Source organism: Heterodontus francisci, chromosome 3, assembly GCF_036365525.1.
Source record: "Heterodontus francisci isolate sHetFra1 chromosome 3, sHetFra1.hap1, whole genome shotgun sequence".
Lineage (NCBI taxonomy): Eukaryota > Metazoa > Chordata > Chondrichthyes > Heterodontiformes > Heterodontidae > Heterodontus > Heterodontus francisci.
Window position 1 is genome coordinate 21,559,398 of NC_090373.1, and position 16,252 is coordinate 21,575,649.

The 16,252-nt window shown below is 44.6% G+C and overlaps 1 protein-coding gene across 1 annotated transcript in view; it reads right to left on the reverse strand.

The window, feature by feature from the left end:
* The window catches only part of prim2 (DNA primase subunit 2), a 231,333-nt gene extending 220,400 nt beyond the window's left edge, over positions 1-10,933 (reverse strand). The window contains exons 1-4 of the mRNA XM_068028345.1: positions 10,930-10,933; positions 9,972-10,099; positions 4,676-4,764; positions 3,287-3,404 (exon numbers count right to left, since the gene is read on the reverse strand). Coding sequence (XP_067884446.1) covers positions 3,287-3,404; positions 4,676-4,764; positions 9,972-10,099; positions 10,930-10,933 — 339 coding nt within the window. The remainder of the gene's footprint in view (positions 1-3,286; positions 3,405-4,675; positions 4,765-9,971; positions 10,100-10,929) is intronic.
* Between the last annotated feature and the right edge of the window lie 5,319 nt (positions 10,934-16,252).

Genomic DNA, 16,252 nt, shown 5'->3' on the forward strand with positions numbered 1-16,252 from the left:
TGATGTTTCCGGTGTCTGAGGCCAGCTGAATATGGCTGCATAGGTGTTGCCAGTAGTCGTTTGCGCAACGCCTAGCTGTTCTTTGTGCAGTACTTCTGGCTGCTTTAAGTGCTGCGGATGTTAAATCGCTGGGGGCTTTCTTGTAGTTCAAAAGTGCAATGCGCTTAGCGGCTATGACAGGTTCCAGCTCTTCATTATGAGATTGAAACCAGTCTGCATTTCTCTTCGCACTTTTGCCGTAGGTGGTCAAAGCTGACTCATAGATGGCGTCTCTGATGTGGGCCCACTTGGTCTCAGCATCCCCTGTGGGAGTGTTTTGAAGGGCTGTTACAAGTGAATTTAGAAATTTTTGTAACAGCTGTGGGTGAGAAATTCTGCTTGTGTTGATGCGCGGGTGGCCCTTCTGCTTGGAATGATGCAACTTCTTTGGTCTGAGTCTAACCTTGCTGCACACCAGGGAGTGGTCGGTGTCGCAGTCCGCACTGTGGAAGCTGCGTGTGATTTGAACACTGTTTAAGGCGGCTCGCCTTGTGACAATGAGGTCTAGCTGGTGCCAACGACGTGATCTTGGGTGCCTCCATGAAACCTGGTGACAGGGTTTAGTGTGAAAGAACGAGTTGGTGATGCAGAGGTTATGATAGGTACACAACTCAAGCAGTCTCTGCCCGTTCTCATTCATCCTTCCAACGCCATAGCGCCCAAGGCAGGAGGGCCATGAGTCATGGTCGGCCCCAACCCTGGCATTAAAGTCCCCCAGCAGGAACAGGTGTTTGGTGTTGGGGGTGCTGCTAATGATGTTATGGAGTTGTTCATAGAACTGGTCTTTAGCTTCAGGTGCGGAACAGAGTGTTGGAGCATAGATGCTGAGTAGGTGTACTGGACCAGAGGTGGTGAGCAGTCGGATGGACAGTATGCGTTCCGAGCCATTTGAGGGAGGCTCTATCATGCTGAGCAAGGAGTTTCTGATGGCGAAGCCCACTCCATGCTGTCTTGGTTCTTCAGGATCCCTGCCCTGCCAGAAGAAGGTGTAGTCTTGCTCTGCTAGAGAGCCACTCGCGGGGAGGCGAGTCTCCTGAAGTGCTGCAATGTCCACATTGAGTCTACTGAGCTCGTTGTTAATGATGGCGGTCTTCCGAGAATCGTTGATTTGTGTAAGGTCTTCCGACAGGCCAGGACACATAGTTCTGACGTTCCAGCTTGCAAAGCGAAGGGCTGGTACCTTCTTTCCTTTTTTCATGTTGTTTGGTGCGGTGTATCAGTCCACCTTTCGGGCAATGACCCTGAGCTCCAAGCACCCATTGAAGCAGGCAGACTGTGGCGGGACAGAACCTTATTGACCGGGGGCTGCCCGGTTTGAGGCGGGCGGTAGCTGTCCAGTGAGGTGCAATGACCTCTCCCACCGACAAAGGCAACCCGTGGCGCCCAGTTTCTACGCCAATTTATCTGGACTTATAACCCGTAACTGCTGCCTTCCGTGTTGTTTCAGTCGCTGTGAGGCAACTATGGAGTGACCTCTCCATGGCGCATGCCTGGGCAAATTTATGGAGGTTGAGAGTTGCCCAGTCGTCAAAACCCCCCTCTCGGCCTTTCTGGTGGGGTCCAAAGGAGTGCAGGACACGACGTTTGGCACCAGTATGGCTGCAGGAACTGCCGGAAACATGCCAAAGGTGACACATGACCGCCTACGGGGTTCCGCTCCGAATTTTCTGTTAGGGTTTACTCCCTTAGCCTTGGTCTCTCCCGAGACGCCCACAAGGCAGTGGGGTTGTTGGGGCCCCTACACAGGTGTAGGATGGTGCCGGTGGGAGGAGGGGATGCAAGGGGGAGGGGTAGAGGGAGGGGGTGGGGGGGGGTGCAGGGGAAGGGGGTGCGGGGTGAAGATGGTGCGAGGGGGGGGCGGGCTGGGACGGGATTGTGAGGGGGTGAGCTGAGAGGGTGGAGCAGGGAAGGGGACGGGGGTGGGGGGGGGTGGAAGGGGGGTAAAGGGGGGGGAGGGGGGGGTAAAGGGGGGGGGAGGGGGGTTGGAATCTGGTGTAGGTAATAAGCCATTTCCTCAGTGCCCACCATCGACGTCCGGAAAGCTCATCCACGTCCTTCGGGAGGTGAAGCATCATTTGGCAGACTTAGAGGTGATTACATTTGCTAAGGGTTTTTTTTTTTTTGCAGTGGTTTAAATAAAGGCATGCAGCATTGCCGACAGTGCGCTGCAGATGCTCTCCGAGCCATCTCCCGCGGGCGCTTTGAAGTTGCGGCCGGGGGGGCCGTTCGTGGATGTTTTGGGTGTTCGGGGCACCTTTTCACAGGACTTCTCTCGGGTCCCGCAGCTCCTTCTTCACCTCAATGGACTTACCGCATGCCGTGGCTGCAGACACTCTGGACTGTGAAGACAGCAGGCAGTCTCTATACCTTAACCATAATATGGACACCAGAACTGTGCACAGTACTCCATGTGGTCTAACCGAGGTTCTATCTAAGTTTAGCATAACCTCTCTGCTTTTCAATTCTATTCCTCTGTAAATTAACCCCAGTGCTTCATTTGCATTTTTATAGCTTTATTGCTACTTTTAATGATTTATGAAACGCATCAGATCAAAACTGCTATGGCAATTTTTATTTTGGGAAAAAGTTCCAAGAAATAGCCATTACTAGTTGGACTTTTTCTTTAAGAAACACCAAATTCATTTCAAGCCAATAATGGCTTCTTGAATTGGTCCAACAGGTACCCCCCCCATCTTGTGTCAGTAGCCATTTAGACATGCTCTGTTTTGGAATGTCTTCCACTCTCACACTATAAAGCTTTTGGGGGGTGGGGGGGGCGGGGGGTGAAGGCAGTGGTGGTGTTGGGAAGAGCAGGGTGGAACAAGATTTTTTAAAAACTGTAGCAATTTTCTGGATACAGGAAAAATCAGAACATTTAAAAGGGATGAGATGGAATGAAATTTTGTGAGAAACACTGATGCTGACAATAGCCAGTTGAACAAAAAACATCCTCATTCCAACGAAATAACAGATGCAGAAATGTAGAAATTCTGATAGCGTTAGATAAGTTAAGACCGGGGGGGGGAGGTTCGACTGGAGCATAAACTGTTTGGGCTGAATGGCCTGTTTCTGGGCTGTATATCCTATGTAATCCCAAGCAGTACTATGCGGTGGAATTATGAGAACCATCTGGTTTAAATACATCGCAGCTCCATGCAGCTTCCCCTTACTATCATTAGAAAAGCAAAACAGTTGAATTTTGAGAGTAACAGCACATGCACATACATGAGGCAGATAGTCTACTCACAGCTTGATACTTCAATTCATTATGCTCAAGAAATTCTTGCTGTTTGTCCTGCAGCTCATTGAATCGGAAACGGAATATGTCCAACTCCTGCTGGATAAACCATCGCCTCAGCTCTTCCCTGAGGAGGCAAGGTACAGGGCAGGAAAAAATAGGATTATTGCAAGTATACGATCACAATCAGAGGTTTAGGTTTCAAGTAATCACTCCTACATAGAAGATTAGGACATCTTAATCACCAACCATCCCTTCCAGAAAATAGTAAATAGGAAAACAATGCTTGGGTTTTAGTGGCTACTGGAGGAAAACATATTAAGTGATAGCAAAGAACACCCCTGCAATTCTCAAGCTGAGTTTCTGTTAGGTTTCACTCCTGTCGACTGGGAAGCACCAACAATCGCTGAATTGTTATAGCACAGGAGGCAGCCATTCAGCCCATTCAAGTTCCACACTGCAAAATAAACGCATTTTGACCCACTGCCTATTGGGGCTCAAAAGGCACGCAGTTTGCATCACATTCAAAAAGCACAGCAGCTGCTCGACGGTTCACCACACGGTACCAACTTCACACAAGCAAGACTCTACAGGCTCCTCACTTCGATGGAGGAGACTCCCAAGGAAGCAATCACGAAGAGGGGAGGTTTAAATGTGGGGAGAAGGCAGTGAATCTTGCACCATTTGAGAGAAAGTCAGCATTTCAGTATTCCAAAGCGAGCAGGGTGATGCAGTGTGTTGAAGCGTTGACATGCTGTGCAATGGAATGGAGCAACATACACGAGTGACCTTGCATTGTTTGGCTTCCAACCTCCCGCAGCAACAACTGGTATTTATAAAGTGCCTTCAACATAGTAAAAGCTCACAAGGTGTTTCACAGAATCATTATAAAACAAAATTTGAAGTCTGCCCTTAACCAAGCACATTTCACAACATATAATATATATTTAAGGAGAAACTTCTTTTTTTCAATCATATTCAATGCTCTCTGCAAGCTGCACATGTCCAATGGATGACCTGATTTAAATTTAAACTCGCCAAAAGCACATAGGCTCAAAAGCCAGCGACAAACTGTACAAGCACATTCAAAAGTACGCATTCTTACAATGTGATCCCATAGCACCCTCTGGTGTTTATTTACAGTCCATTTGTTTAAACCAACAAGCCACAAAAGTTTGAATTTAATTTTTGCTTTACAGTTTTCTTTCTTGTAAATTTATTATCACAATAGACTATCGAGAAGATTTCTATTCCTGTGTACTGAATATTAAATATTCAGAGCTTAAAAGTGGAAGTGCAAAGGCTTCACTATTTTGCGAACACTAAAAGCATCACATGGTTTCAAAAAACTTCAAACTGGTTTTACAGATTTTATTTGAAAATGTGTGCCATACTTACGACTGGCAGTAAGCAAGGCGCAGTATGAAATGAGAGATGTGATCTTTCCTCCTTATTTCATAATCATCTAGCTTCTCTTCACTTGAAACCTGGGAGGGAAGCAGGAGAAAAGGACCTTTAAAAGCTAGGCTGTCACAAAGTAAAACAGTGTCATTACACAAAGATCACAAAACAACGAGAACAGCTAGAAAGCATGGGCGGATTTACAGGACAAATAAAATAATGTTCCTAAGTTGGGTCAATTAGGGGGACTATATAATTATGGAGATTTATTAGAGGTGTTAAAAAAAACAAAACCCCTTTGTAATTTTTGAAGTGAATAAGGAGAAACTGTTTCCATTGGTAGGAATGTTGGGAACCAGATTTAACATAACTGGCTAAGGAACCAGAGCAGGGATGGGGGAAGGAATGAGGAATTTTTTACTTTTTTTTTTAAACACAGCAGCTTATGATCTGGAATGCGCTTCCTGAAAGGCTGGTGGAATCAGATTCAATAATAACTTTCAAAAGGGAATTGGATAAATACTGCAAATAGAAACTGTTGCAGGGCTTTGAGGAAAGAGCAGGGGACTAACTGGATAGCTCTTTCAAAGAGCCGTCAAAGGCATGATGAGCCAACTGGCCTCCTTCTATGCTGTACAATTGTATGAACTACACAATTGCTGAACTGGTAAATTTGCGACTGGAGTGAGGCACTGAACAGTAGATACCAAGGAGGGCCTGGTTTTGGTTCAATCTCCTTTCTGTGCTGCAGAAACCGACTGCAGCCAGAACAGTGTTACCTCCCTCCACTCGACTGGGGGAGAAACAGAATTAGCCAGGGACACAAGTACAAACAGAACCTGCACAGTCTATTGCAATCTAACTTGCCAGGCTCAAAGTTCAAAATGTACCGCACACTTGCTCTTATTTCTCATACCCCTCAGTCCTTTCCTATACAAATGCCTATCCTGTTACTTCTTAAATTACAAATTTAACAAATCTAACAAATTTGATTGAATTTTCCGAGGAGGTGACTAGATGTGTACATGAGAGTGAAGCAGTTGATGTAATCTACATGGACTTCAGTAAGGCTTTTGATAAGGTCCCGCATGGGAGATTAGTTAACAAGGTAACAGCCCGTGGGATCCAGGGCAATTTGGCAAATTGGATCCAAAATTGGCTTAGTGGCAGGAGGCAGAGGGTGATGGTCGAGGGTTGTTTTTGCGAGTGGAAGCCTGTGACCAGTGGTGTACCGCAGGGATCGGTGCTGGGACCCTTGCTGTTTGTAGTGTACATTAGTGATTTAGACATGAATATAGGAAGCATGATCAGTAAGTTCACAGATGACATGAAAATTGACGTCGTAAATAGTGAGGATTACAGGACGATATAGTTTTAGTTTAGAGATACAGCACTGAAACAGGCCCTTCGGCCCAACGAGTCTGTGCCGACCATCAACCACCCATTTATACTAATCCTACACTAATCCCCTATTCCTACCACATCCCCACCTGTCCCTATATTTCCCTACCACCTACCTATACTAGGGGCAATTTATAATGGCCAATTAACCTATCAACCTGCAAGTCTTTAGCATGTGGGAGGAAACCGGAGCACCCGGAGGAAACCCACGCAGACACAGGGAGAACTTGCAAACTCCACACAGGCAGTACCCAGAATTGAATCCAGGACGCTGGAGCTGAGGCTGCGGTGCTAACCACTGCGCCGCCCCATATAGATGGGCTGGGAAGATGGACAGAGCAGTGGTAAATGAAATTTAATCCTGAGAAGTGTAAGGTGATGCATTTTGGGAGGACTAACATGGCAAGGGAATATACAATGGATGGTAGGACCCTAGGAAGTACAGATTGTCAGAGGGACCTTGGTGCACTTGTCCATAGATTACTGAAGGCAGCAGCATAGGTAGATAAGGTGGTTAGGAAGGCATATGGGATACTTGCATTTATTAGCTGAGGCATAGAACACAAGAGCAGGGAGGTTATGATGAAGCTGTACAAAACACTAGTTAGGCCACAGCTGGAGGACTGTGTACAGTTCTGGTCACCACACTATAGGGAGGATGTAATTGCCCTGGAAAGGGTGCAGAGGAGATTCACCAGGATGTTGCCTGGGCTGGAGCATTTCCGCTATGAAGAGAGACTGGATAAACTAGGGTTATTTTCCTCGGAGCAGAGAAGGCTGAGAGGGACCTGATTGAGGTATACAAAATTATGAGGGGCATTGATAGGGTTGATAGGAAGAAACTTTTTCCCTTAGCGGAGGCATCAATAACTGGGGGCACAGATTTAAGGTAAGGCACAGGAGGTTTAGAAGGGATTTGAGGAAATATTTTCTCACCCAGAGGGTGGTTGGAATCTGGAACACAGTGCATGAAAGGGTGGTAAAGGCAGGAACCCTCAACATTTAAGTAGTATTTAGATGAGCACTTGAAACGCCATAGCATATAAGGCTACGGGCCAAGTGCTGGAAAATGGGATTAGAATAGATAGGTGCTTGATGGCCAGCACGGATACGATGGGCCGAAGGGCCTGTTTTTTTGCTGTATAACTCTGACTCTATGACTTTAAATTTGCCAACATTATCTTCCTCCACTAGCAACCTATTCCAACCTGTGTGTGAAGTAATTAAAACTAAACTGAGTGTTCACCATCCCTCGGGGTTGCCAGCTGATTGTAGAGTTTGTGCTGATGTCAGACACAGGATTCCTCTTCGTGATCAGAAGTAAGTTCTGGTTATTACACCAATTTTGAAAACATTTTTTTAAACTTATGGGGGCAGATTACTCTACACCAGGTGATTCTGAAAGGTGTAGAGGTACTGGAGAAGGTGCAAAAAAGATTTACAAGCATTATAAAAGGATTGAAGTTACCAGGAAAGATTGATTGGGCTACAGCTTTTTTCTCTAGAAAAGGCGGCTGATGGATGACCAAATAGAGGTCTTTAAAATTGTGAAGGAGTTTGATATGGTAGACACAGAATATGGCCGGAATTTTTTTATTGGGCGGGAGGCCCTGTCCACAAAGCTGGTCGTGAGCCAGACAGGGATTTTCCGCTCCCCGGGCCTCTAATTGGTCTTGGGCAGGACTTCAACCTCCTTGAGGCAGGAGGTCCCACCTGATGGACCTGCGGGCCAGCAGCTCTTAGTCCTAGCAGTGCCACCGGGAGCGGTGGCAACTGTTGGGACTACACCCAGTCAGTCATTGGACGATAGAGGAAGGACGGCCCCAGAACTGATGTAGGTTTTTTTAGGGCCTTGCCAGGGACAATCGGTCGGGCCCCAGTGAGGCAAGGGGGGTCAGTTAAAGGGGGGGGGAGGGGAAGTGTTGTGCATCGGGGGCGATTGGGGCTTCATGCCCGATCAGTACGGCCCCCCACCAGCCCGCAAGGCGGACACCTGGTTTCACCAGGCGGGGTTTTTGAGGCCATAGTTGCCCGCCAGCCAAGGATAAAATACCTGTGGCAGCGGCAGGAGGGCCTTAAGTGCCAGTTAATAGGCCACTTAAGGGCCTTGATTGGCCTGGGGCGGGCTGGCCATTTCTTGCCTCTGCCCCACGTATACTTGCAACAAGGTGGGAGTGGGTCGGGAAAGGCCCCCCCCAGCCCCCCACTCAATTTTACGCCCCGCCACCAGCCTGCTCGTTTGGGGGGAGTGGCATAAAATTCCAGCCTATTCTTCCACTTGTGGGACTGTCCACACCTAGGGACCATAAATATAAGAAAGTCACAAATAAATCCAATACGAAATTCAGGAGAAACCTCTTTCCCCGGAGAGTGGTGCGAATGTGGAAATTGCTACCACACTGAGTAATTGAGGTGAATAATGTAAAAGCATTTAAGGGAAAGCTAGATAACCATATGAGAGAGACAGGAATAGAAGGTTATATTGATAGAGTTAGAAGAGGAGGAGTGAGAGGAGCCTCGCATGGAGCATAAACCAGTTGGCACCAATGTTCTTAGGCTTCAGGGTGTCATGCAGGCCCCCACCTGTGAAGACTGAGGCACATTAACATTAAAACTTAAAATTGTGTCTGGCAAGAAAAGAGGGCCTATCACAAGGAATTGCCAAGTCCCTAACTGGAAAGATATTTACATGCTAGCAAACAGTGTTAGAACAAGGGACCCAGTCCTTTCTTCCCCAATGCACAGTAGAAGTGGTCAGACCAGTTTAGTCACAAGACTAACTGACGGAGTTTTTTTTGAATTTGAACATGCTGAGAGAAAGAAACTCAAAGTTCTTTGTTCCTGGACTGAAAAGACCTCTCTCCTGTCTGCTCTCATCTCTTTTTCACGGAACTGAAGATCCAATGAAGACACATGAATTCCAAGAGAGAAAAGTCGCCAACAGTGAACAAGGTTTAAGAAAAATACTGGGCTCCAACGAAATGCAAGGCGACTCACAAACGGACTACAATGAGCTCAAAGCACAGTAAACAAGAAACTCTTCTGATTGCCTCAAACCTCTCTACTTTATTTTTCTTCTGCTCTTTTTTGTCCCTATTTGCATGTGTGTATCGCGTGTGTGTGCTAGCGTGAGCGCGTCGTACATCCTTAGGCGTTAACCGAATTAAAGTTTAAGTTTAAATAAATTTCACTTTTCTTCAAATCTAAGAAAACCTGGTACGCTCATTTTTTTGCCATATAATTGGAAAGCAGTGAACAAGGATTCATCAAGGGGGGGGGGGGAGCTCAAAACACTGTATTCAAAAATCAAACTCTGTTACAATAAGACCAGGTGAAGGCTGAAAAGACCCCTCGACACCTTTCTCACCTGGTCGTAACAAGGGGCTTCGCATTACGATCTGATCATTCTGTAACCCGGATTTAAAGAGGAAATACTCAATCAGCCATTTGCCCCAACTCAAACTGAACCAGTTACTGAGTCATGATAACTATTTCCACTGGTTGTTTCATATCTATGTTTTTGGTCACCTATCCTAACACCTCACGTGACTCAGTGTTAAATTTTGTTTGAAAATATTCCTGTGAAGCACCATAGGATGTTTTATTTTGTTAAAGTCACTAAATAAATATAGGTGATTATTACTGTATCTCATTAATAAGGAAAGTGAATAGCTAAAAAAAATTACGTAGCTATGGAGATAGGGCAGGAGGGTGGGACTGATTGGACAGTTCTTTGAGAGCTAATACTGGCACAATGGTCTCTTCCAAGGCAATAATATTGTGATTTTATATCAGAAGTCTAAAACACGACAAATAAAGCCAGGGGTGAAATTCTGGAGACAACTGTACTGATTTTTTAGAAATATAATTAACACAAAATGTCAAAGCTTACTCTGTAGGGAAACTTCAGCTTTCGAAGTTCATGTTCCAGTTTCTTGTTATAGGGTTCCGAAGCCTTGATGCAGCTAACGCCAATAGTTTCTACACTCTTGAGAACTAGAAGAGAAAAAGAAATTCCAGCTATATTTAAATTATTACAGCAGCTTTAGCTCTAATTTACAATAGATTTTGGAAAGTTTTTGATTTTCCTACAAAATCAGGTGAGAGCACTACCCACTAAACCACAACTGTCACCTTTGTCAAAGAATTTCATGTAGAACCCAAACACTGTCTGAGAAAAGACTTTATGATAAATTTGACCTAGATTCAGACCCTACAGCAGAGATGGAATGCTGCAGCTAGGAGACAACATCCTATATAATACAGGAGACAACATCTCGTTCAGTTTGAATGGCCCTTAAAAGGTACTCGTACACCGCAGTGTTTTCACTAGACTTAACCTGCTGGTACTGATATGCTATGGGAACAAAAACACTTCAGCCAGTGTATTTTGATCACCACCTAATATTGCCTCCCCACTATTAGTGATAGCCTCTAACCACCAGTAGCTCAGCCTAGGACTATCTCCAGACACAGCCCGAATCTAGAAGGAAATTACAGGTTTTGTCCAATGATGGGCAAATGATGTCTGAATAATGTTTAAAACTTAGATTTTGTTGGGTGGAGATGTGGAGGAAATCTGGATCCTAATGAAAGAATTGGACACTTGTTCCAGATTCAAGACACTAAACCTGTGCCTTGATCCCATTTGAAATAGGGGAATGCTCCTGACAACAACCACTTACACATGAAATGGGGAAAGAACTGGGGAGTGGGGCTAACTGGATTCCTCTTCGACAAAGAGTCGGCACAGACTTGATGGCCGAATAGCCTCCTTCTGTGCTGCAATGTTATATTCTATGAAACTGATTAATCATTCAAAGATGCAAAACTCGCAATAAGCTACCAACCCATCGTACGGTCCCACTGCATAGAAATGAGGCACTGCAACTACCTCTGGACACACCGAGAACCAAATGAACAAGTGTCACCTTACAAAGTGCTGCACCCGGGCATTTAAGTAAATGACAGTCACTCATCACTGGTTCACGAAGCACTCAATCCAATTTACTGCTTAAGGCTCTATGATCAGAAAGTGGCAGATCAACTACAATTTTCTAACAACTTGCATTTATATTGCACCTTTAATATAGTAAAACGTCCCAAGGCTCTTCACAGGAGAATTAACAAACAAAATTTGACACTTAGGAACACAAGGAGATATTGGGATAGGAGAGCAAAATATTGAAATCCTGAACAGTCTTGACAAGGTGGATATGGCGAAGATGTTTCCTCTTGTGGGTGAGTCCGGAACTAGGGGGGCACAGTTTTAAAATTAGGGGTCGCCCTTTTAGGACAGAGATGAGATTTTTTTTTTTATCTCTGAGGGTTATCCAACTTTGGAACTCTGCCTCAGAAGGTGGTGGAGGCAGGGTCATTGAATATTTTTAAAGCAGAGGTAAATAGATTCTTGTTAGGCAAGGGAATCAAGGGTTATTGGGATAGATTGGAGTGTGGAATTCGAAACACAAACAGATCAGCCATGACCTTACTGCATGGCGGAGCAGGCTCGAGGGGCCGAATGGCCTACTTTTGCTCCGAATACGTATGTTGGTCAGAGGTAGGATTTAAGGATAAGGCCTAAAGGACAGAGAGACGGCAAGGTTTAGGGAGGGATTTTTGAGCTTAGGGCACTTGCAGCTGAAGACGTAGTCACCAATCGTGAGTGATGAATATCGTGAATTCTCAAGAAGCCAGAATTGGAAAAATGCAGAGAACTCAGGGTTGTAGGGCTGAAGCAGGGTAGAGAGATTGGGAAAGGCGATGCCATGGAGAGATTTGAATCAAGGATTTCCGAGTCTGGAGCTTAGTTGCATACAGGTTGTCTTTTCAGTACTGGCCAATATCAGACCCCTTTCCTAAACTGAGTGGTGTGAAACAGGGCTGTGTTCTCGCACCTATACTGTTTGGGATCTTCTTCTCCCTGCTGCTCTCACATGCGTTCAAGTCTTCAGAAGAAGGAATTTTCCTCCACACAAGGTCAGGTGGCAGGTTGTTCAACCTTGCCCGTCTAAGAGCCAAGACCAAAGTACGGAAGGTCCTCATCAGGGAACTCCTCTTTGCTGACGATGCTGCATTAACATCCCAAACAGAAGAGTGTCTGCAGAGACTCATTGACAGGATTGCAGCTGCCTGCAACAAATTTGGCCTAACCATCAGCCTCAAGAAAACGATCATGGGACAGGACATCAGAAATGCTCCATCCATCAATATTGGCGACCACGCTCTGGAAGTGGTTCAAGAGTTCACCTACCTAGGCTCAACTATCACCAGTAACCTGTCTCTCGATGCAGAAATCAACAAGCGCATGGGAAAGGCGTTTGCTGCTTTGTGCAGACTGGCCAAGAAAGTGTGGGAAAATGGTGCACTGACACGGAACACAAAGGTCCAAGTGTATCAAGCCTGTGTCCTCAGTAACTTGCGCTACGGCAACGAGGCCTGGACGACGTATGTCAGCCAAGAGCGACATCTCAATTCATTCCATCTTCGCTGCCTCCGGAGAATCCTTGGCATTAGGTGGCAGGACCGTATCTCCAACACAGAAGTCCTCGAGGTGGCCAACGTCCCCAGCATATACACCCTACTGAGTCAGCGGCACTGAAGATGGCTTGGCCATGTGGGCCACATGGAAAATGGCAGGATCCCCAAGGACACATTGCACAGCGAGCTCGTCACTGGTATCAGACCCGCCGGCCGCCCATGTCTCCGCTTTAAAGACGTCTGCAAACGCAACATGAAGTCCTGTGACATTGATCACGAGTCAGTTGCCAGTTATCGCCAGAGCTGGCGGACCGCCATAAAGGCGGGGCTAAAGAGTGGCGAGTCGAAGAGAGACTTAGCAGTTGGCAGGAAAAAAGACAGAAGCGCAAGGGGAGAGTCAACTGTGTAACAGCCCCGACAACCAATTTTATCTGCAGCACCTGTGGAAGAGTCTGTTGTTCTGGAACTGGCCTTTATAGCCACTCCAGGCATTGCTTCACAAACCACTGACCACCTCTAGGCGCTTACCCATTGTCTCTCGAGACAAGGAGGCCAAAGAGAGAGGGAGAGAGATTATAGTATAACTAGTCACTTTGCCAAGGATATTTTCTCCTCTCCCATGCCCATCCAGATAATCTCCCCTAGGAATTTTGAAATCAGCTAGAAAAGCACAGATGTATACCCAGGGGATGGGAAGGTGATTATCCCTCCAATGTTCCTATGGTGAAGCACCATTGTTACCAGCAAAAGCTCAGTGAGGATTAGAGGCTTGACGTTTGAATTCAGAGAATAATGTATTTTTGGGTGGGGTGGTGGGGACAGTTAATGCTATTTTCAACAGGCAATTGAAGAGTCTTTGACATTCTTGTGGTATGCTTGCAAAATTTGTTAGATTGCTCACTGGATAATAAACTCCAAACTACACAAAGCTCAATCTGAGCGAACAGATTTACATTTTTTGCGTTTCCTTCACGGTCTAACTTCATTTACTCTGTTGATTGCTGGGTAGAGGGGAGGTCAAGAAAACAAAAAAATACAGGCAAGTCTAAATCAGCACCCACTAAATTCATCATCCCCAGTGGAAAGAATGTAAGATTCAAGATTAATTTACATTTAGAGATGCAATTTTTTTTTTACACTGGTCTGGACAGCACAGAGAAAATATTTCTACTTCTACCAACGAGGCGGAGTGTACAGTCACAGCAAGCTTTTGGAGTCATTAACTGCCAAACAATAAACATTGGTCCAAGAGATTTAAAGAAAGGAAACAGAAATTTTAAAAATGTTGAAAACACATAGCAAGTTAACCAATGTCAGAAAGAGAAAGACGTTAAGATTCCTGATGTGACGTTTTAGCCAAGTTCACAAAGTGCAGACAAGGATGCTATTTGGCCATGAAACTCATCCTTTCCTAAACAGCCAGCTCAAGACCTTGAGAGATGAGAATGCACCAGCCACAATCAGCTGAAATTTAAGCACGGTCTAAGCTAATCAGACGGGGAGGGAGGGAAGAAATAAAACTGAAGTGGAGGCACTGTGTTCAATGAGACCATTCCGTAACGAGAAGTTAGAATATCGAATTCAATGTCAAATCATGTGTAGAAAGTGAAGTGAGAGAAACAGTAAGAGTAGGATTAGAGAGAAAGTTAAAAAAAAACTTCAATAAAAAAGAAACTTAAGGAATGAGACTTCACATTTGTGATAGTTAATTTTCAGTGCCAGAGAGGTTGCTGGCAGTAATTAACACGTATCAAGCTGTTAAAAAGTTATTACACTGGAATGGGAAAGTCCTAACTTTCGCTGACATGTTTTATGTATATCGGGTAAGTACCGCAGCTTTGCACCCTTTCGTGTGTTGCAATGGCAAGTTTCTCAACGAGATAATGTTAGGATGCTGCTTCGGGACAAACAGGGAGACTCAGACAGCAACTTCCATTTTAACTGTGCATGTGCCGTCACTGGAAGTTGCTGTCAGATGTCCATGAGTAATAGTGAGTGCCGATAACCTCACTGTTATTTCGACCACAAAATCCCACCTAATGTTAAAGCATGACTGGTATAATGAAATTCCAATGCCATTTTCAATCATCACATAAAAAAAACAAGTAAAGACCGTGTACAATCCCTTTCAACCTCTGATGGCCTGACAGGATCTTTTTGATATAAGACAGATTAGCTTCTGATCGATTAATACTTAACTTTCACTCAATATTACTCCCCTTAACCTAAGCCAGATTTTCACATTGAAATTCTGCTTGAATGCATTCACACTAAATGCTAGTGATCTTTGTGAATAAGGTGTTTCACATTTACAGAACATTTATGGAATAATCCATGGCTTGGTGGGTAATATTTCCACCTCAGTCAGTAGGTTCAAATTCCACTTCAGAGTCTGGAGCAGAGAATCAAGGCTGACACTCCAGTGTGGTACTGAAGGAAAGCTGCATTGTCGGAGGTGCTGTCGTTTGAACGAGACATTAAACCCAAGCCCCATCTGCCCTCTCCAAAGCATGTAAATTGGTCCACAGTACAATTTCGAAGAGCAGGGGGGTTCTCCCCAATATTTGTCCCTCAATCAACTCCACAAAAAAAGACTATCTGGTCATTGCAAATTATATGAGAGATCTTGCTGTGTGCAAATTGGCTACTGCGTTTCCTACTTTACAACAGTGAATACACTTAAACAGTACTTCATGTGCTGTAAAATGCTTTGGGATTCTTTACAGTGTGTGTCTCTCTCTCCCATCTTATCCCATCCAGGTTATACTCCAGAAAGCCTGTTATTGAAGGATCAAAACTGGAGCCAATTTATACACTATTATAAGCATTTATTTACAAAGTTACACATTACAAGCATACAACTCCTAACCCAAGTACCACGGTTCCAATTTTTGTCTATTTATAGGGCACAAGTAAATCCCCAATTAATGCCCACCACCTGCAATCAAATACAATTAATATACAATTAACAGATTTCTTTCTCTCACTAAATAAAATATGTACAACTAAAGCCCCCATATTCTGTACAAAGCATTACAATGCAAGACACCTCTTCTCTCGGACACCAAATAAATGCTCAGGATGTGCATTGTTTTACAAAAAGAGTTGATGACTTGCATCATCCATTTAATTTTAGAGATTTCTTTATCTCGAGCATTTGTTTCAAGCCAGTAAGATCAATCCATAACCTTTTCTCACTCATGCTTTTCGTAGCGTGTACATTATCAAACAATGAACAATTATCTAGATAACATTCAATGGGTATACTATCAATGCACCCATTCTAGAGTCTCGCACTTTTTAACAAACAGAATCCCATACCTACTACCTCCACAATAGCCAATGTTTCAGCAGCCAAAGTACTTTTAACAACCCTTTTCATTTTCTTAGCTTCCCAAGCTAAAGGACATGTCCCATTTTCACGCATCAGAAATGTTATGAAACCAGCTGCACTAGAATACCCATCAGGAAGATAAGCTTGTGAAGCATTGCTAAAAATGACTAGCTTCACGTTCTTTGGGTCATCTAAGGATGGGAACTTGAGTACACATTTTTCCAGATTTAATTTTTGAAATGTTTTATTTTCCCTTAAAACATATTCGACTTTAGGGCGTTTCATCAAACCACTTAACTCCAATACATCAAAACTAGCATCTGGTCTAGTCGGAGTGCCCAACCAGTTCAACTAACCAA